The sequence below is a fragment of the Dama dama genome, chromosome 32 (genome assembly GCF_033118175.1).
Source record: "Dama dama isolate Ldn47 chromosome 32, ASM3311817v1, whole genome shotgun sequence".
In the NCBI taxonomy this organism is placed as follows: domain Eukaryota; kingdom Metazoa; phylum Chordata; class Mammalia; order Artiodactyla; family Cervidae; genus Dama; species Dama dama.
Window position 1 is genome coordinate 14363906 of NC_083712.1, and position 21255 is coordinate 14385160.

Consider the following 21255-nt stretch of genomic DNA (forward strand, 5'->3'; position numbering starts at 1 on the left):
GTAAAATAGAATGTTAAGTGCCGTGGTAGGTAACAGACTACGCAGAATACTTTGGAAGAAAAAAGTCTATGGCATAAGAGGGTCAGGATTAAGTCTAGGGAATGAATGTCCCTGGTTGCTTGGTTGGAGTAAACCATTAATTTATTAACTATTCAGAGTCTGACATATAGTGAAAACTCAATGTGTTATTAAACACACTTCATTCCGAGTATCTGAAGGCTTATTTTCTCCTGTGTGTTTGATAAAGGACATTAGCAATGAAGAGATTTCAGAGATACTAAGAAGGAAATGTAAATGACAGTACCATTTCCATTCAACCAGATTGCACTAGGAAAATGTTAAATGGCAACCCACTGCAGTATTCTTGCCTGGAAAATCCCACAGACTGAGGATCCTGGTAGGCTACAGTCCATGGAGTCGCAAAGAGTCGGACACGACTGAGCGACTTCACTTCCCTTCAAATTAATTACACACAAACCCACTAAGAGTGACAAATAGCTTTCATAGGGGTCCTGCACAGAGCTTCTTGAGCCTAATCAGACAACAACGAAGTGCCAAAGAGACAGTATTCTGTATTCACATTCCGGGTGATGGATTCAACTCACAGCCTCTGAAGGAGGCTCAGCTCAAGGAAGCCCAGGCTCTTCAAGGAGGTGAGGCGACTTATTCATGGCATATTTGACTCATTTTCCTAGAAGGTGAAGGCTCCATATGTATTATGAGAAGACTATGTGTGTTAGGAGAAGGCAATGGTAACCCACTCCCGTACCCTTGCCTGGAAAATCCCATGGACGGAGGAGCCTGGTGGGCTGCCGTCCATGGGGGTCGCACAGAGTCGGACGCGACTGAACCGACTTAGCAGCAGCAGCAGCTATGTGTGTTAGGGGGTGAGAACGCCGGTGGCTCACTGCTTCTTCCCCCACTTTCAGCCTCACCACAAACTCCAGGAATCCGGTCTTCAGAGCCGACTCTGGGTTGCCAGGTAACCACCTCCAGGAGCCTGGTCTCCGGGAGTCAGCAGCCCCCGCCGCGCCCCCGGCCCTCCAATCAGCGGCCGGCGTGCGGGTCACGTGGGGCCCGGCCCGCGGCGCCCGCCTCCCCGGCCCTCGGAGCCCGCCCCGCCCCGGAGCCCGCCCCGCCCCGGAGCCCGCCCCGCCCCGGAGCCCGCCCCGCCCCGGAGCCCGCGGCTCCCGAGAGGAGGGCGCGGCGGGGCGGGTCCGGGCGCCGCGCTCGCGCAGCCGCCGCGCGGGCCTCGGCACCTTGCGCCGTCCGCCGCCTCCGTGGTCGCCGCCTCTGCCAGGTAAGCAGCGGCAGGCCGCCGGGCGAGGGGCCCGGGAGGGCGCGGGCTGCAGGGGAGCAGCCGTCGGACAGCGTGGCGTCGCGGGAGGGGCGCGGGGCCGTGCGCGCGCTCTGCAGGGCTTCGCGCGCGTTGATGCCCCGGGAGTCGGCACCGCTCACCAGGTGTGAGTCTCTTGAACAGCCCCTGCCAAGGCTGCTTGTCTTGATTTCATGTTTTAAGCTGGTTCGGTCTGTGTGCATCTAGCTCTAGATTGGAGCTCTCATGGCTGTGTCCGCGGGCACTTGTGTAAGCTCCCCTTTGAGGATGTCTTCATATACAGGTTGTACCAAGAAGTCTTTGAGTCGGAAGGAAATGTGTTTTAGAAAAATAGCATTGAATGTCAGAGGCATAGGATGTCTTAAGTAAATCATAAAATATAATCTTTCCTGTTTTTCAGAAAGTAACAAATTTCTGAAACTTTTTACTGTATTAAAAATATAGTTTATATACATATAAATGACTTTTTCTTTACTATATTAATTAAAAGCATTTGATTTGAATGAAATTTAGTGATAACTTGGGTCATGTATCAAAAATAAATCACACTTCTTTGTAACTTTCATATAAACACATATGTATATATATTTATTTATTTAAAAGTCTCCAACAGTGATTTAAAGAGAGAGATTACATTTCTAAGTCTGTCAATGTCTGAGTCTTTCAGAAGTACCCTTCAGAAAAACTCATCATTCTTTTAAAATAATTATTGATGTACTTAAAACTTTTGTTATCCACTAGTCACATAATAATTTTATATATCAGAAAGACAGATTAGTTTAGAAAATGATGTTTTTAAATTTCTCTGCTCTCAGTAGATGGACTACCAGGGCTAAAGTGTTTTTGTTGTTTTCTATACTCTACCTTGAAACCCTTAACCTGGATAAGGATGAGGCACAGCAGTTTTTATATTACTCAGAAAAGAGTAGGAACAGTTTTATTTATTTATTTTTGTTTGTTTCTTTTGCCCAAATAGATACTAGAAGTCCAACATGAGTGATGAGATTGTCACTATTAGTAAAATATGTGCAAATTCTCAAGACTACCTGATTTTACTTGCCTAAATGCTATAGTGAAGACTAAAATGAAATTCAGTTTCAAAAGATTCACATTTTTTCCCTGCATTCCAGAATTTATTTGAAGTCAGACCTAATAAACAAGAAAGGTAACAGTTTACCAGATTGCTGAATAATATGTTTACCCAGCCATTCATGGCAATGATGTGTATACAAACATTGCTACTACTTTATGCAGTTGCTGAATTATCTCTGCTTCTATTTTGTACATCTATTCCATTTAGCTTTTAAAATGAAGTCATGTATGTTGTTTCTAGTGTTTCTTCAGGAACAGAAATCTTACTGAGAAGATTTTAATCCATGGAAAATCATATTAGGAGATCGAGAGGGATTTCTTAATAACTTACTAACTGAAACGTATATTAGACTAAATGGCTGGCATTTTTCAACATCCAAGACCATGTGATGTTCTGTGACAGTCACATGAAGGTTATTCTCTCATTGTTGATGAGACTATTCCTTGGAGATTTATGAGCAAGAAGTTAGATATGGATACCTGGAGAGAATCTGAGAAATTCCCCAAAGAATTTACTCTGCAGAGAAACAAACCCTAAAGGAAAACCTTTCTCTTCCTTGAGGTTACTTAAATGTTCAAGAAGAACTTGTAACTTCAGTTATAAAAATTGGTAGAAAAATACAGTGATCAACTTTGGTCAATGCCATTGTATAGTGAAAGAAAAAAAAAAATCCCTTCATGATTGACTTGAAAAATTTCTAAGATTCTTGTGGTAAAACATGGGCTGTTGCATGAGGAGACAAGATTCAGGCTGGTGTTACTTGATCTCAGTGACTAGAGAGATAGAACTTGAAATAGGCTAGACTTTGTGAACAACAAAAAAAGGCAACCTGAAGTTGGAGCCACAGGTGGCACATGCATCTAGATGTCACATTATCAGCTACTTGAGTGAGGTAATCTTTTTAGAAAATAATGATAAAAGTCTTGCTTTCTATTACTTTACATGTACTAACAACATTGATTTTAGTAGCCTGATTATCTCCTAAAGCACTGGAATTCTATATTCTAATTCAAGAAATACACATGTCACAGAAACAGGAATACAAATCTTACACAATAAGATCATAGGAGATAATTCATCAGTGTTATTTGCTATTAGAGGGATAAATGATAATTGTCATGTTCAGAAAGGCTCTTATCAGAAGATGCAAGAAATATTTTTCCGTGCTTTTATGAGGATGCTACAACATTCAGAATTTGGTTTCTAAATTTGAATGCCCAGACACGGATAACTTATAAAAGAGGTCTTAAATAATTTTCCTTATGCCCAGATTCTTGTTTTCTTCCAAACTGTTTAAGTTAGGAGCATGGGCCAGTATCCCATACAGACTCATTTGTAATTACGTTTAATAAGTTCAGTTTCATATCTCATACACACACAAAAAAACTTGCTTTGAAATTGGAAAGTAGAAAATAGCTCTCATTATTGAGCACTCATATTTGATGTACTGTTGGAAAAACTTCATTTTCCAGTATCACATCTCCATGTGGAGTCCTGAAAAATTGAATAGTTGGTTAAGAAGTTGTTGTTTAGTTGCTAAGTTGTGCCTGACTCTTTGCAAACCCATGGACTGTAGCCGGCCAGGCTCCTCTGTCCATGGGATTTTCCAGACAAGAATACTGGAGTAGTTTGTTATTTCCTTCTCTAAGGGATCTTCCCAGCCCAGGGATCGAACCTGCATCTCTTGTGTCTCGTATGTTGGCGGGTGGATTCTTTACCACTGAGCCACCTGCAAAATCCCTTAATAAGGAATAAGCAGTACTTAACTTTGACCCCATTAAGATAAAACATTTTGCATAAGTCTTAATGAAAGGAGTCATACACATTTTATTTTTAAGGTAAACATGGTAGCAGGTTTGGAGGGGTCACTTCTGAATGTAAGCTAGAAGCTTTCTTAGAGACCAGTCAAATTAGCACCATTATTTTGTAGATGGGGTCACTCAGCACATAAAAATTAAGTTGCTCAAAACTGGGAAAATTTCGAGGGGGAGCTGGTCTACCATCTCAGGCTCTAACACTCAGCACTGTGCTGCTCCCCAAAGAGGTATAAAAATATATCACCAACTTCATTTTCTCTTTTATTTCAAGTATTTCATAAGTTTGACTAAGATTTAGATAATTTTTGTACCCTTAAATGATTATTGTACATAATGAACAAATTATATGTGTTTGGTCTCCTCATATAGAAAGTTTGCTTAAAATATTAGTTAAAAAGTGTTTTCCCCTAATCTGTAGAATTTTTTGATCTAATCATTAATATGATTTAAGTTTTTCTTCAAAGTCTTCTGTGACTGGGGAGGGGTCCAGTTGTCTTATAAATTCCTTATCCTAATGTACCCCAGTGAGATTTGAGTGTATGTAGCCATCACATCTACAATTGAGTGATAGAAATGAGAAGCTTCTGGAGGTTATATCTGAAGCCTGGATTATGTTTATCATTGGGTGAGATTTTGAAGCTGGACGCATTTATTTTCTAGACTCTCTGCCCTTTTGGTATCAGAGGCCATCTAGAATGGTGATACTGGGCATGTAGTTTAGACCAGCAGCGGCAGCATCTCTTGGGAACTTGTCAGAAATGCACATCTCCAGGCTGTGGCCCTACTAAGTCAGATATCAGAGACAGCCCCCAGAATCAGTGTTCACAGGAGTCTTAAGTGATTGTCATTCAAAGTAGCACTTGAGAAGTATTTTGGAAGGTACATCATGCCCTTGGACCTGACCTCCTCTAGGGCTGGTGGTGTTCACAGTGACTCCACTGTTAAGACTTTCCTTGAACTACTAAGTAATTGAATTCATTCCTGAAAATACAGTTGTGCGTATGTTTCATAAACATCTATTTTTCAATAGTAGCTTTCGGAACATAATATCTCACTTTCATCATTAATGACAGTGGTTTATCTTTGTGGGGATTTTATGTCGGCTAAGAGTCTAGTTTTTGACAGGTGGCCTATTGACTGGATTAGCAGTCTGTCTCATGTAAGTATCAGCCCTGCCTGAGCTGATACAACTCTTCACTTCCTAAATGTTAGGATTTATTTCTGGCCTCCTATCAATGTAAGGATGCACATATTAAAAATGCAATTTTGGATTTAGTGACTATGTATGAGCGATTTCTTTTCATCTTAAAGCTTGAAAGCTTTTAATCCATTTGATTTCCTTTGATGGTTTTTCTCAATACATGCCAAAAATAAATTTTAATACCTTTGACCAGAACGTAAAAATTTCAGTGTAACTGACTATTTCTGCCAAATGAGTACCCTGATTCTCACAGACAGATAAGCATAAAGGCCCACCCTACTTTAAAATCTCATATACAAAATCCAGGTTACAAAGCAGATTAACTAGAAGGGGGACAGGAATCCTCAGGTTTACAGAATGATTCCTGCCATAGCTTCTCAGATCTTCCTTCGTGAGAAATGAGCATGTTTATAAAAATACTTATTTTTGCAATACCGTATTTCTTGGTGGTGCAGTGGTAAAGAATCTGCCTTCCAATGCAGAAGATGTAGGAGATACAGGTTCAATCCCTGGGTTGGGAAGATCCCCTGGAGAAGGAAGTGTCAGCCTGCACTCTTACTCTTGGCTGAAGAATTCCATGGACAGAGGAGCCTGGCAGGCTACAGTCAGTGGGGTTGCAAAGAGTCAGACGTGACTTAGCACACAGACACATTATAAAAATAATCCTGTATCTTTTTGTGATGAGTATTTACATGTTTACTTTCATAATGTCTCTTTCAGTGAAATATTTACCTCTTCTTGGTTTATGGGTGAAAGTACGTTATTTCACTCCTCTATTTCTCTTTGGCTGAGCTTCTCAAAATGGTTAATTGAAGTATATAAGTGACCCTTGTTCAAGAAAAGTGGATTAGGCCTCTGATCAAACTAAAACTCGTTTCTTCATTGCAGCTCAAGACATTCTGTAATCCTTGAAGCAACCTGGAAAGTCTAATTTCATTCATAATCATTGACTTTGGTGGTTAAATGTAGGAAAATATAAAAATAAATATCTAGATGAACAATAGATTAAGTATATAGATGGATGATGAAGTAACTGCATTCACATTGCCACATCTCTGAATCAGTGTCTTGGTCTTCTTGGTATTACATGTAATTCTGTGTTTGGCTGATCAAGTGGGAATTCATAGTGGTATAGTGGTCATTCTGAGTCCAAACTACAACAACCATAATGGCCTTGTTCTTTTCTATTTGCCATCTAATCCCGGATTTTAACGTAGGTTAATACTGTACTTGTGACCTATTTTATCATCTAAGCTTTTAAGAACATCAGGATTTGACATATGTTGGCAATGCTTAGATATAATGTGGTTGCCCTGCCAAGCACATGAAAGGTAAGTTTAGGAATGATTGAAATTGAAGAGATTAATCTTGGCCAGTAGAAGATAGCAGAGGCAATTTATCTGCTAAATATCTTTACTGTTGAGCTGAGCAAGTAGTTCTCAAGCTGTTCTGTGGTATATAGCTTATCTGGGAACGATGCTAAAAAAGCAGGTTTCCAGACTCCATCCTAAGATTCTGATCTACTAGCTTTAGAGTGTGATCTAGGAACCTACATTTTTAGCAGGTTTCTCAGTTAATTGTGATGCAAGCGACCTGAGAATCACACTTCAAGTTGCACCAATTTTGAGATCTTTAAAATTATATTTATCCTTGATAATCTGTGGGTGTACCTATCAGTGAGAATAGTGATCATTTAGAATTATGTATACTAGACAGAGGAAGATCTCAAGTTGGTGGGTTGATGGCTGCTTGAAAAAAAATAAACCTTCCAGTTTTTTTTTTTTTTTTTTTTTTTTTTTACAATTTCCAAATGTTTTCTAATGAGCACAGATTGACTCTGTGTTCATTAGAATTTTTTGCATAACTCTGAGCATACAGTGTATTTAGATTTTAAAAACTAATTTTAACATGCTTTTAGGGTTTTTATATTAATACAGGCAATAAATTTCTATTAAAAAACTTACAAAATTCTGAAGAGGACAAAGAGGATTTCAAGAAAACTACCTTGAATTTCTGCATCGTGGTATATCTGTGACCCTGACTTTTGAATCCACATTTTTGTATATTTTGATTGACTATTCAGACTCTCTCTCAAGCCTGCCAGGAACGCTCTTGTCTCAGAGTCTCTGATTTTGCTGCTTTCCCAGCAGAGACTTTCATATTCTGTCTTCTCTTCTCCTTTAGATCTTGCTCAGCATTACTGCAGTGGGGCCTCCTTGCGCCAACTTTTGAAAGTTTATGGTGTCAGCTCATCTCCAGAAGCTGTCTTGCTCTTTCCCTGCGTTCTTTTTCTCCAAGCCACACACTACCTTGTAATAGTCACCATTTACGTATTTGTTTTGCTCATTCTGATTTCCTCCTTAAGAATATCAACTATGGAAGGGCAGGAGTCATGCCTATTGTACAGGGTCCTCTATCTTCTGTGCCTGCCTGGCACCTGCTTGGTGCTCAATACGTATTTGTGGAATGAGTGGATGGGTTGAAAAATGATTATTAGAATTTTGGGAAATGTAAATAAGTCCAAGGACTAATACATTTCCTACTATTAAGTTCAGTTCAGTCGCTCAGTCGTGTCCAACTCTTTGCAGCCCCATGAACCACAGCACGCCAGGCCTCCCTATCCATCACCGACTCCCGGAGTCCACCCAAACCCATGTCCATTGAGTTGGTGATGCCATCCAACCATCTCATCCTCTGTTGTCCCCTTCTCCTCCTGCCCTCAATCTTTCCCAGCATCAGGGTCTTTTCCAACGAGTCAGCTCTTCGCATCAGGTGGCCAAAGTATTGGAGTTTCAGCTTCAGTATCAGTACTTCCAATGAATACCCAGGACTGATTTCCTTTAGGATGGACTGGTTGGATCTCCTTGCAGTCCAAGGGACTCTCAAGAGTCTTCTCAAGCACCACAGTTCGAAAGTATCAATTCTTTGGCGCTCAGCTTTCTTTATGGTCCACCTCTCACATCCATACATGACTACTGGAAAAACCATAGCCTTGACTAGACAGACCTTTTCTGACAAAGTAATGTGTCTGCTTTTCAATATGCTGTCTAGGTTGGTCATAACTTTCCTTCTAAGGAGTAAGCATCTTTTAATTTCTTGGCTGCAGTCACCATTTGCAGTGATTTTGGAGCCCCGAAAAATAAAGTCAGCCACTGTTTGCTCATCTATTTGACATGAAATGACGGGACCGGATGCCATGATCTTAGTTTTCTGAATGTTGAGCTTTAAGCCAACTTTTTCACTCTCCTCTTTTACTTTCATCAAGAGGCTCTTTAGTTCTTCTTCACTTTCTGCCATAAGGGTGGTGTCATCTGCATATCTGAGGTTATTGATATTTCTCCCAGCAATCTTGATTCCAGCTTGTGCTTCCTCCAGCCCAGCATTTCTTATGATGCATTTAAGTTAAATGAGCAGGGTGACAGTATACAGCCTTGACGTACTCCTTTTCCTATTTGGAACCAGTTTGTTGTCCCATGTCCAGTTCTAACTGTTGCTTCCTGACCTGCATACAGGTTTCTCAAGAGGCAGGTCAGGTGGTCTGGTATTCCCATCTCTTTCAGAATTTTTCACAGTTTATTGTGATCCACACAGTCAAAGTCTTTGGCATAGTCAATAAAGCAGAAATAGATGTTTTTCTGGAACTCTCTTGCTTTTTCGATGATCCAGGGATGTTGGCAATTTGATCTCTGGTTCCTCTGCCTTTTCTAAAACCAGCTTGAACATCTGGAAATTCGTGGTTCATGTATTGCTGAAGCCTGGCTTGGAGAATTTTCAGCATTACTTGACTAGCATGTGAGATGAGTACAATTGTGCAGTAGTCTGAGCATTCCTTAGTATTGCCTTTCTTTGGGATTGAAATGAAAATTAACCTTTTCCAGTCCTGTGGCCACTGCTGAGTTTTCCAAATTTGCTGGCATATTGAGTGCAGCATTTTCACAGCATCATCTTTTAGGATTTGAAATAGCTCAACTGGAATTCCATCACCTCCACTAGCTTTGTTCGTAGTCATGATTCCTAAGGCCCACTTGACTTCACACTCCCAGATGTCTGGCTCTAGGTGAGTGTGAGTGATCACACCATTGTGATTATCTGGGTCGTGAAGATCTTTTTTGTACAATTCTTCTGTGTATTCTTGCCACCTCTTCTTAACATCTTCTGCTTCTGTTAGGTCCATATCATTTCTGTCCTTTATTGAGCCCATCTTTGCATGAAATGTTCCCTTGATATTGCGAATTTTCTTGACGAGATCTGTAGTCTTTTTCATTCTGTTGTTTTCCTTTATTTCTTTGCATTGATCACTGAGGAAGGCTTTCTTATCTCTCCTTGCTATTCTTTGGAACTTTGCATTCAGATGGGTATATCTTTCCTTCTCCTTTGCTTTTCACTTCGCTTCTTTTCACAGCTTCTTGGGGTGTAGCTATTTAATATCTTGGAAGGTCTGGTCAAAGCATGAAATGCTGGGATGGGAGCTGTGTGTCTCTACAGATCTCTGCAAGCATTTAGGAGCCAGCTGGGGGAGATTGCTCAGGGAACACTCCTGTGGAATAGTGGGAGTTAAGGTCTCAGAGGATCTATTATGGGCATGGCATTAATAGGCATCCACTGTGTACCGATCATGGCCAAGTCATCAGACTCTGTTGATTTTCCTGTGGACCCAAATACACATCCTTACTGTAGCCCATCTCATTCCCCTGCCCCTTGTTGAGTAGACTCTCGTCTTCACATTTTTCCTGTTTTGAGATTATTCCTGTGACAGCCTTCCTCACCTGCTTGTCCCTGATACTGCTTCTAAAAGTCCTTGTGAGTTAAAGAAGTATTAGTACATGTCTCTGAGAGAGGCTTAACACATTGTGAAATATAATGACTGGGGCCCATAAAGGGGCAGAAAACTCCAGGGGGAAATGAAAAGATAAATGATAATGTCCAAGTGATGGTAGAAAATATAGCCCAGTTATCCAATACCTACCTACTTGTGGACAAGTTCATTTCAGTTTATTTTCCTCTCTTAGTTTTGTTAGTACTAGAAAGCACTGCTGTGGATTTTTAGTATATAATTTCTCTTTATTTAGATTATATACCTGATTATATACCTGAAATGTGCACTTTACTGTTGTGTAGCAGCAAATTTGCACGTTAGCATAAAGAGCATAAAAGAAACACCGTGAGCATCCTAGGTATTCCCCCTTGTGGCTCCTGTCTGTCATGCCTGCATTTTTTCCCTGAAGAAAACTCTCTGATAACTTCTAACAGCATAGATTCACCTTGCTTGTTTTTAAACTTTTATGAATAAAATCCTGTGATATTTATGTGTGACTTTCAGTCCAGTTACATCATGTGGTTCATTCATTTCATTGTGTGTGGTTCATTTTAATTAGCATATGTGACTCTCCTGTGATTTTTAATCTCCGTGACTGGGGGGAATCTGGTTTTGCAGAGAGGTCTGTGTGTCTCCCTGTCTTCCTCCCTCCTTGAGGCAGCCGGACTCCACTTGGCCCCTGCGGCGGGTGCTGAGTGAGAGACCCTTTGGCCCCTCTTCGGTGAGGGAGCCGGGTTTGTCTTGGCTCAGGATGGGAGCCTGTGGCATTTTCCTGCTCCCGCCTCAGGCGGGGCAGGGCTGGTAGCTCTTCTTCCTTCTCCCCGCTCTGGGGTTTGGGGAGAGGGCATCTGTCCCTCCCTAGAGGCACGTGAAGTTTGCGTTTCCGCCCTCCTCGTCGTCCCTGGGAGGGAGGGTATGTGTCTCTTCTCTGAAGGATTCCTGGCTGAGGAGTTGTGCTTCGTTTGAGAGGAGGATTCAGAAACCTAGGCCGAGTTCCCCGCCTGCCGGCTCCCAGCGGCCGAGTGCTTCCTGCGTGCCCTCCCCGCTGGGGATGAGGTCTGACCTGCGCCCCTCTTTCTCCTGAGCACCCGCTTGAGGCCTGAGGCAATCTTGCGGGCGAGAGCAGCTCAGCTCTTTCAGGGACCTGCAGTTCTAAACTGATTTTCTGGTCACAGCAGCCGTGAAGCCTTGACCATGACAGTGTTACCGACCCCTTCCTGCCCGCCTTGGTGGCTTCCCCTCTTGCCCACACCTCGTCACGGGGGAGCCCTTAGTCGCTTCAGTCTCTCCGGTGGCTGGGCTCCTCCCTCTTCAGAATTCCCCTGTGTGCTCTGCACCCTGTTAGGTGAGGTGCTTAACTTTTTGACCCACGTGGGTAATTGGCAGTCAGCTAACTCGCTTTCCTCTCAACGGTGCCAGCAGGTGGAAATACGGGATCGGCCTTGTCATTGTGTTGCCGGAAGGCGGACCCCTTCCAGGGCCCGAAACCGGGCTCTTGTCTAACACCCGGAAATGAATTGTCCGAGGAGACACATGGGCTGACAAAGCAAGAGATTTTATTTGGGAAAGGCGCCCGGGTGGAGAGCAGGAGGGTAAGGGAACCCAGGAGGACTGCTCTGCCTCATGGCTTGCAGTCTTGGGTTTTATGGTGATGGGATTAGTTTCAGGTTGCCCTTAGCCAATCATTCTGGCTCAGAGTCCTTCCTGGTGGCGCACGCCTTGTTCAGCCAAGATGGATGCCAGAGAGAAGGATTCTGGGAGATGATCGGACAGGTGGTGTCTCCTTTTGACCTTTCCCGAACTCTTCTGGTTGGTGGAGGCTTATTAGTTCCCTGTTCCTTACCAGGACCTCCTGTCCTAAAACAACTCGTGCAAATGGTTACTATGGTGCCCGCCAGGGCTGGTTGGTTTCAATTGCTGTGCTTCCCCTAACAATTGTACCCTTGTAACCTGGGGGCTTTGTTCTAGTTTTATATCCTGCTCCTGATGTTTAGAATGGAACACATTTTCTGTTTCTTGTTGTTTTGTGTTTTCTTCTGGATTCCTTACTTTTTAACTTGATTACTTTTAGAAATAATTTACCTATTTCTTGCAAAAGTTAAATCCAAGATGCTTTTTAGACTGAAAACTGAAAGCCTAACAAAATATTTGACATAGCATTCGCTAGTACTATACAACATAATTATTATGTGATCTATTTCTTATTTGACTATAGGCTTGCGTGTTCTGGTTAACATTATTTTTACAGATACTGTTATTTCTAAATCATTAAAGCTGTTGCAGCTGAAATGTGTTTGTACTTCTAGCTTCTCATGCTGAGCAACATTTCACGAGACAGAGTTTGGTAAACCCGTTTGGTTGAAACGCATTGTTATTACTTTAGGTGCCGACTGTTCTGATGCTGGTTTCCAATTGCCTTGATTAAAGTAGAAACATTCTATGGCTTGGATGACTTACATTTCACATTGGTTTGAGCAAGATGATTGGTATGAAGGACTGCAAAGAGTAAGATACATTTATGTTGTATTTATAATTTTGTTTTTTTGTTTTTTTTGCTTCTCATGCAGCTGTATTTCTATGTCGTTTATATTGTGGACATTTTTGCACTGCAGTATTCTGAGGATAAATAAGATACTTATTTGATAGATTGAACAGCAGAGGTAAAAAGATAACATATAAGGATAGTCATCATTATAAATTGAAGAAAGGTTTTTTTTTCTATCCTGTTTTCAGATGAATTCTTAATATTTTCAGATTGTCATTAGGCTTTAAAGATAAAATAGAATTCTTTCTAATGAGATTAATGGATGAAAATAGAAATAATTTCAAGAAAGTCTGTTTACTTAAGGAAAAACATTTCATGATAGAAGTGTGCTAATACCATGTATTATAATAATATTGTAAAAGAAAATGAAAAAAAATGTTCTGAAGAAGAGTGCATGTTCCATTTGATAAATTTTTAGGCAATTAATTATGTTTCAAAGGGATTTGCATTGTTACTATGGCAACTTTTGCATTGCATAGCTATTCTGATCTGTTATTGCAATGGCAGAAAACTGCCATTTTATTAGATACCTTATCAACATGGATTTAGTTTAGAATAACATAGGATTTCTCTTTGATTATGTTCACCTTTTAAATGAAAGATCCCTTGATTGTTTAAATGAAGGCGATTTGTGGATTTTACTTTTCATTCATGAGTGGAACAAAAGAGACAGAATATCTTCATGTAGTTTTAGCAGCTTTTCCCCACTGTGGTTTGTGGGCAGTGTTAGCACTCAGTCGTGTCCGACTCTTTTGCGACCCCATGGACTGTAGCCCACCAGGCTCCTCTGTGCATGGAATTCTCCAGGCAAGAACACTGGAGTGGGTTGCCATTTCCTTCTCCAGTGGTTTGAGGGCATATATTACTAAAGTTACACAGTACTGAATTGTTCTTTCTCCTTACTTCTTCAGGGTGCTTTCCTAATCACATCAATCAAAGATATTTTCTCAGTATTTTACGTCTTTTAATTTATCTTTTTAGTTGTAAATCCTCAGCAGTTTAAGCCTCTTGGGTTTTTTGGTTGCAGATTTCTTTTTCAGCTGTGAAACAAGCTGGTAAACATCTCGGGAGGCAGTAAATATCTAACTCTGAAGAATAATCCTCGTGTTGTGGATTCTAAAGCATTCTTCATAAGGGAGGCTGAGAGTCAGTGGGTAGCTTACTATCCTGAATTCCAGCCTTACCCATAAATGATAAAAATGTTTCAGAGTGTGAGTTTAATAGCAGTATTTGAAGTTGCACTGGACACACGCACATACCCACCCACCAGGACACGCAAACACACAAACATACACACAGTATAACTCTAGCGTCCTTTTTTTGTGTTGTGTATTTTAAATGTAATAACAGTGCATTTCGGATGTTCAGACAGAAGGCTCTTTTTCAAGTGTAGACTGTGTATTCTTCTGTGGAAAAAAAAGGGGATAATAGTCTAATTGTGGGGGTGGGGGAGTGTGGCTGATTTTTTTTAATTTTTTTACTAAAATTATGTGTTCTTTTATAGTGATTTTTAAGGCAGCTCATGGAGTTTTTGTGAAGATTCAAAATCTTTCTCTCCACCATAACTCCAGTCTGCCCTTTAATACACTGTTGGCCTTTATTAGTGAATTTCTTGTTCTGAGACATCTTAAAAGAATAACCTGTTCTTATACATAGATGTAGTTCAACCCTCAAATTGCCATATCCTTTTCATGAGTTTGAGCTTTTCTTGGGTCAAGTTTTAATCTGTTCTTATACAGACTTAGATGACAATGAAACATCGTACTCTAAATAATGAAAATTGAAACATGGTTATTTAATTTCTTCTAAAATTCCACCGTATGATTTTTCAGATGATATGTATGTGCATATATACCCTATATAATGAGCATTCAGTATGCCATATTTTTCCATAGTTGTTTTTTTAATGTTTACTGGAAAAGATAAGTTGGTTTTTAAGTAAAAAAATTATAATTTAGAAATGAGTGTTTGAGAAATCACATACAAATATGAGTTTTATCTTAACATCACTAAATTGACCTTTATACTTTGATATAAAATATCAAAGATATTTATATATTTGACATAAAATATAGCTTTTGATAGGAAATATGTATGATATAAATATATATTCAATGTCAAATATATATTTGGTATAAATATATTTGATATGAAATATGGAAATATATGACATAATATATATGTCAAAATATATTTGATGTGAATATATATTCAATGTCAAATGTATGTATTTGGTATAAATATATTTGATATAAGATAGCAAATATATTTGACTTGCTGTATAAATTTAATACAATTAATATTTATAGCATATGTATATATTTCTACAAACACGGCACATGTATATGCACTGGGTTTTAACTTAGTTTTATAACTATTTTTGGCAGTGTTGTAACTCTGAAAGTGAAAGTGAAGTCGCTCAGTTGTGTCCATGGGATTTTCCTCCAGCTGAATTTAAATTTCATGGTTATGTTATATAGTAATCTTGCCTGTGCAGAGATGAGCTTTATTGTTATACAAATCTATTTCAGGTATATTCTTATAACTTGTGTTTTTGCATTTTAGACACTTAACCCTTCAGTGTAATTACAATGTATGTGTCGTGTGTTTCATCCAAGACTGAAACAAAAAATAGAATTTAGGTTGAAAAAATAAAAAATAGTATTTCTGCAGGTTTGCAGTTGCCAGACTGCTAACATTGTCAGTTGCTTGTGAGGTGACAGTGCTCAGGCTTTCCTCCTGACTCCTTTGGAAACCCGCATTATCCGCGATCTGCACGCTTATTACTTTATCTTTACAGTATATGTTTTGTTTCTAGGCCACAAAGACGGCGTCTTCTGAAACAGCAGCTGTTTAGGATGGACATGGAAATACTTAGGTGGTTCACATAAAAATGAAACATACTCTTAAGTACAGATAAAAAGAGTACATAATATTTATCAGACATATAAAATTACATGTCACATACATTTGAAATATATTGGATTACCTATATGTGTGATGTGTTTCGTAGGATTTATATTTAAAATATGAATGTGTGTTTTGAAATGGGCCTTCAGTTGAATGTTTTCTATTTTCAGTGATCCAGAATAACTAACTGTCTAACCTTTCATGCTGACCATGATATCAAAAGCTTCTGGACACTTTGTCTCTTCAGCAGTTGTAGATATCACTTTATAAAAGTGATAAATATATGTATATATATATAATGATACTTTTGAAAAGTAACAAAGAAGTTTCAAATACTAGCAGTTTAAATACATAATTTAGATTTGTAGATGTGATAATATTCATATCTTTAATAATGCATGATTTTTAGTATCTCATTCAAAAACCCTGATTTTTTTAAAAAAGCTGCCATTTTGCTTTTTCCGTTTATTATTTTAATGGCTGGTTTGGAAAAGTTCTTCAACTCTGAATTCTAAAGGATTTAAGTTGTTGGACTATAATAAGACCTGTAAAAGCTGCCCAGGAACATACCACAGCAGACCCAATTGTATGAAAATATTGAAATGTTTATATTACCTGAATTTAGGAACTAAAAAGAAGTAAATCAAGATACATGATAAAGTAAAAATATATTAGCATGGATTTAGAAGTTTATTCTTTTTAAATAAAGAGTTAGCGGAAAGACTTAATAGTTTCTAGTTTGGCACATGAGGAGCTCAGAAGTCCTCACTGTGGCCTAAAACAAAACAAAACAATGAGAACTGAAAAATCCACAACTCCTTCTTAGATTCCTAAGAGATTTGAAGTCACCAGGCCAACTGCTGCTCCCAAATTGGAGAGACAGGCTTATGGGGAGAATCGCAGTGCGCCAGGGCAGAAACCCACCTGCAGAAACCTCCGTGGGAACCAGGGTCAGGGTGGAGAACCTCAGCGGTAATTGGTGACTTGCTGGAGGCTCGTATATGAAGTCTCAGAGTGAAAAACTCCCGGGAGACCCAGTAAGAAGGAGGCCTCCAGGCTTGTCTGAGTTTTGCCTTTTCAGTAAATAATCAAAGTTTTCACAGTAAATATCAAAGAAAGAATCCTGCATGCTTCTGGCAAGGGGAGAGGAAAAGCAATTGTTTTGAAATATGTCAGAGCATCCTTCTTCTTAACAAGGCTGCTCTGTTTTACCAGAGCCTGATCTGCAGAGATTATGTCTGCACCCAACCTGTCTGGGAGAAGGGCAAGAACCAGCCCCTGCTAACCATCCTGCCCCACCTAGGGGAAGAAAATCTCCGAGAGTACTGGTGAAATTCCCACTCCACGGGCATGGACTTGTTGGAAGACAGAGAACTAGTTGTAATCGTGGACTGCACAGTCATCTTAACATCACAACACTGAAAACCTGTTTCTGGCCACAGTTCTTTTAGGCAGTGACATCGTGTCTTCCTGTCAACAAAAAATTACACGCACACTAAAAGGCAAAAAAAGAAAAAGCACAGTTGAAAGAGATTAACTAAGGATCGGCACCAAAGTCAGATACGGCAGGGATGTTCATCTGTGTCCAGCTATTATAGTTGGAGACCTTAATACTGCTCTGTCAGAACAGATCTAATAGACACAAAATTAGTAGAGACATAGTTGAACTCAACACCACCTTCAAGCAACTGGATGTAATTTGATGTCTGTCAGCTATTTCATCTATCACCAGCAAATTACACATTCATGTCAAACTTACATGGGAGATTGACAGAATAGACCATGTTCTGGACCAAAATCACACCTTAACATATTTAAAAGTATAGAAATAATAGTGTCTGAGACAATGGAACTAAACTAGATATCAGTAACAGAGAGCTGGAAAGTCCCCAAGTACTTAGAGATTAGACAACACTGTTCTAAATAACATAAGGATCAAAGAAGAACTCTCAGGAGAAATTAAAAATCATTTTGAACTAAGTGAAACTGAAAGTACAACTTAACGAAATTTATGGGAGGCAGGCAAAGGAGTGCTTGGAGGGAAATCTATTGCATTGAATGCATTTATTAGAAAAAAAAGGAAGCTCCAAAATCAATCATCTCAGCTTCTGCCTTAGAAGACTAGAAAAGGAAGAACAAATTGAATCCAAAGTAAGCAGAATATAAGAAATAATTAGAGCAGAAAATAAAAGGGTGAGAGACTTGAAAAGACATCTCACTGAAGATGATAGATGACATGCAAGCTTATGGAAAGATGTCCAACATTACAGATTGCAGATTAAAGCAACAATAAAAGGCTGCTACATGCCTGTTAGACTGGCCCATCTAAACCAATGACACCACTAACTTTGGTGAGAAGTTGAAGAGAAGGTGAAGTAGCAGGAACTCTCATTTTTGTCTGTTGGGAATGCAAAATGGTGCGGACAGTCTTAATGTTTCTTTTCCAAATATAAACTCAAAATTTATTTACACACAAACCTTACATCCCAAGGATAAACTATAAAAGCCTATTTAATTCACATGTAGTTGAAATAATGTATATTTTCAGTGAAAAGTAATATTGCTGTAACATTGTGAAAGGGGAAAAAGTGTGTATTTTTTTTTTTTATTTATCAAGAATGCTCGGTGTCATTAGGGGAGGAAGAAACCAGGTATTTGTAGCAGTCTCTTATACTTGTAAGCTCTCAAAAGCACAATTTTTTTATCATGCTAATGTTCACTGCAGATTATTTACTTTTTTGGGAAATGTATCACTAGTTCCACTCAGATAAGGGAATTTAATAGGGTGAAGAAAGAAAAAATTGGAGTGGAAAAAAGAGATCTTTTCAGGAAGTGGAACTACGAAATAGAAGAGATATAAAGAAGAAAGTAGTTTTTTAAATAAATGAGAGTTAACATAACTGACTCTGGGATTTACTCTAAAATCCTCTGCCCTGCCATTTGAATGATGTATATTCTGTAATTTCCACTTTCCTTCTGTCCCCTCTTCACAGTGAAGACTACTGGTAACCCAGCTTGTGTTCCTGCCTTCTGTACCTCAGATAGTGTTTGTAAGGATGCTAAAGGCAATGGGAAACTCAAGTTCTGAGACAGAGAATACTCCCAGTATTGTGTTGGCTCACAGTGTTTTACATTTGAACTTGCTGCCTTGAATGAATTGTATGAATGAATGTATTTAAAAATTGGTACATTTACATGAAATTCTGGGCATTTCTGTCTCTTTGGGAAGGGTCAGTGGTACTAGACCCTTTGGATAGGAATGTGCACTTTACGTTTCGCTCTGACCCCTATCACTGCTGGTGGGATTCCCAGCCCGCGATCAAATGTCATTAGTCATTTATTTTATAATCTCACTTCCCTAATAGAAATGACCTGCCTTGATGTCTGTTGCTATTTGGAGATTTCAGCTCCCATTCTTTGAAAGCATACACTGAAATTAATAGTGCTAGTGGAAAATTTTTTCAGGGCGTAGAGATAAGGATTTAGGAACATAGAAAACAATGAAGAGGCGATTTATTGAATAATGGAGATGACCAGCCTTCCTCTGAATTTGCTTTTCAAGGTGAACATGTCCCAGGTAAGGCAGGTGGGACTGCTGGCCGCTGGGTGTCAGCCGTGGAACAGAGATGTGTGCGCTGCCAGTGGGGACAGGTTTGCATACTGTGCTACCCTGGCCATCTATGTTTATCAGGTAAAAGAATGCTGACTCTTTTCAATTTTCCATTTTCTCAGGTAAGATTAATATTTAAGTTTGAAAAGCTGGTGAAATGCTATTAAAGTCTGCAGTTTCGTTAATAAAAATATTTAATTAACTCTTGATTTGCAATTCCTGAGTTCAGTTTTCTGCATTGTGCTCAAGAGCCCATGAGGGTAATTTTAAAGTCAGAGACGACCACTGACATGCAGAATGACTTCTTCATGCACTTGTATTTATAGACTCTTCCACCGAGTGGCTTTTATAGCAGTTTTTTCTATTAGATACTTTGCATCTGCATTATCTACCATTGGTAACCTAAATCACTTACTACTTTAAAACTTATAAACCTGTTCATCCCTACATGTACAGAAAATGCATTTATATCTTTAAACAGGCTTATGGTGTTGGGTGTAGGCGACTATGTTAGCAGTTAAGATTTTACTGCAAGTATATGATTAAAGAAAGACTGGTGGCATTAATAGATAATATAATAATCATTTGAAAAAGTATCATATAACACTGTGAGAGGTTCGTTATGTGTTCAAGGGAAAAACCAGGTTCGACAAAATGACAAATACAGTATATAACAGTATTTCATAAACATGTTAAAAATGATAGATGAATTGATCTACTAATTAATGGCACAATTACAAAGGAAATAGGGAAATTAGGCTATTCATTTTGTCCACTTGCATGTAAAAACAACATAATGCCCTTTCCAAGAAGCAATAACATAAAACAGGTCCAAATGATACCATTGCTCTGCAAACCTCGCATATCTTAATAGTGCAATAATGAGCTGTTGGCTTACTTAACGTACATTTTTTATTCAAATACAAGTTAAAAACTGCAGAAAAATTATTTCAAGACCAAGGTATTTTTCCCTCATAAATAGATAGGGCTACAGAAAATATAATAAATCTCTGAATTATGCATACTTAAATGTACATTTATTTTTACTTGTTTTAAAATTAATATGTTTAATGTCAGTCCTCTCTTTTTTTTTTTTTCCCCAGGAATGGTCCTCTGTTTTTCTGTTTTTTTTTTTTTTTTCATTTATTTTTATTAGTTGGAGGCTAATTACTTTACAATATTGTAGTGGTTGGGATTTTGTTCCATTGAATACATTTGAATTCACTTGAAAGTAGACCAAAGCTTGAATTGTATTCATATCTTGTTATTAGGTACACTCATTTTCGTGTGTGCAGCTTTTAAAAAATAATGTGATTGTTAATGGAAAGTGTATTACCTAAAAAGAAGCACTGATATGTTTTATTTATATTTTTTTTAGTTGGATCACCATTATAATGAATTCAAACTCCACGCAATTATGTCTGAACATAAGAAAACAATCACAGCTCTCTCTTGGTGTCCACATAATCCTGATCTGTTTGCAAGTGGCAGTGCTGATAATTTAGTGATCATTTGGAATGTTGCAGAACAAAAAGTCATTGCTAAACTTGACAATACGAAAGGTATATCTCTTAACTGGGATTTACTTCATTGAATGAAATATTTTTATTTCAATAAGCAAAATATTACACTTCCATAAGCTCAGGTTTTAAAGTAGTGTTTTCTAAGCTTTCTAATGAAAGTCTATGTAAGAAACACATTTCATGTCATGATTCATGGTTGTGTGTGTGCATGCTTACAAACCAAAACACAGTTTCATGAAATAATCAGACAGTACACTGATCGATTAAAAAACATAATCAACACCAGATAATTTGTTTAAATATAACATTAAAATTCAAAAATAAATATCAAAACAATATTTAGAGACAGTTTTCTCAGTGAGACAATTATAAGAGATTAATAATTAACCTTTGTATGTTGTCTT

At 38.8% G+C, this 21255-nt stretch overlaps 2 protein-coding genes across 4 annotated transcripts in view; one reads left to right on the plus strand and one right to left on the minus strand.

The window, feature by feature from the left end:
• Positions 1-1010, minus strand: part of GPM6A (glycoprotein M6A) — a 257112-nt gene extending 256102 nt beyond the window's left edge. Inside the window, exon 1 of the mRNA XM_061134614.1 lies at positions 936-1010. The gene's annotated coding sequence lies outside the window, so the exon portion shown is untranslated. The remainder of the gene's footprint in view (positions 1-935) is intronic.
• Positions 1011-1227: 217 nt separating this feature from the next.
• Positions 1228-21255, plus strand: part of WDR17 (WD repeat domain 17) — a 63477-nt gene continuing 43449 nt past the window's right edge. Inside the window, exons 1-4 of one of the 3 annotated variants that reach the window (XM_061134581.1) lie at positions 1228-1300; positions 12647-12768; positions 19281-19409; positions 20707-20890. In XM_061134581.1, the coding sequence (XP_060990564.1) occupies positions 12703-12768; positions 19281-19409; positions 20707-20890 (379 nt within the window). In that variant the 5' untranslated portion in view covers positions 1228-1300; positions 12647-12702. The remainder of the gene's footprint in view (positions 1301-12646; positions 12769-19280; positions 19410-20706; positions 20891-21255) is intronic. The other 2 variants (XM_061134579.1, XM_061134580.1) reach the window with 2 other exon arrangements.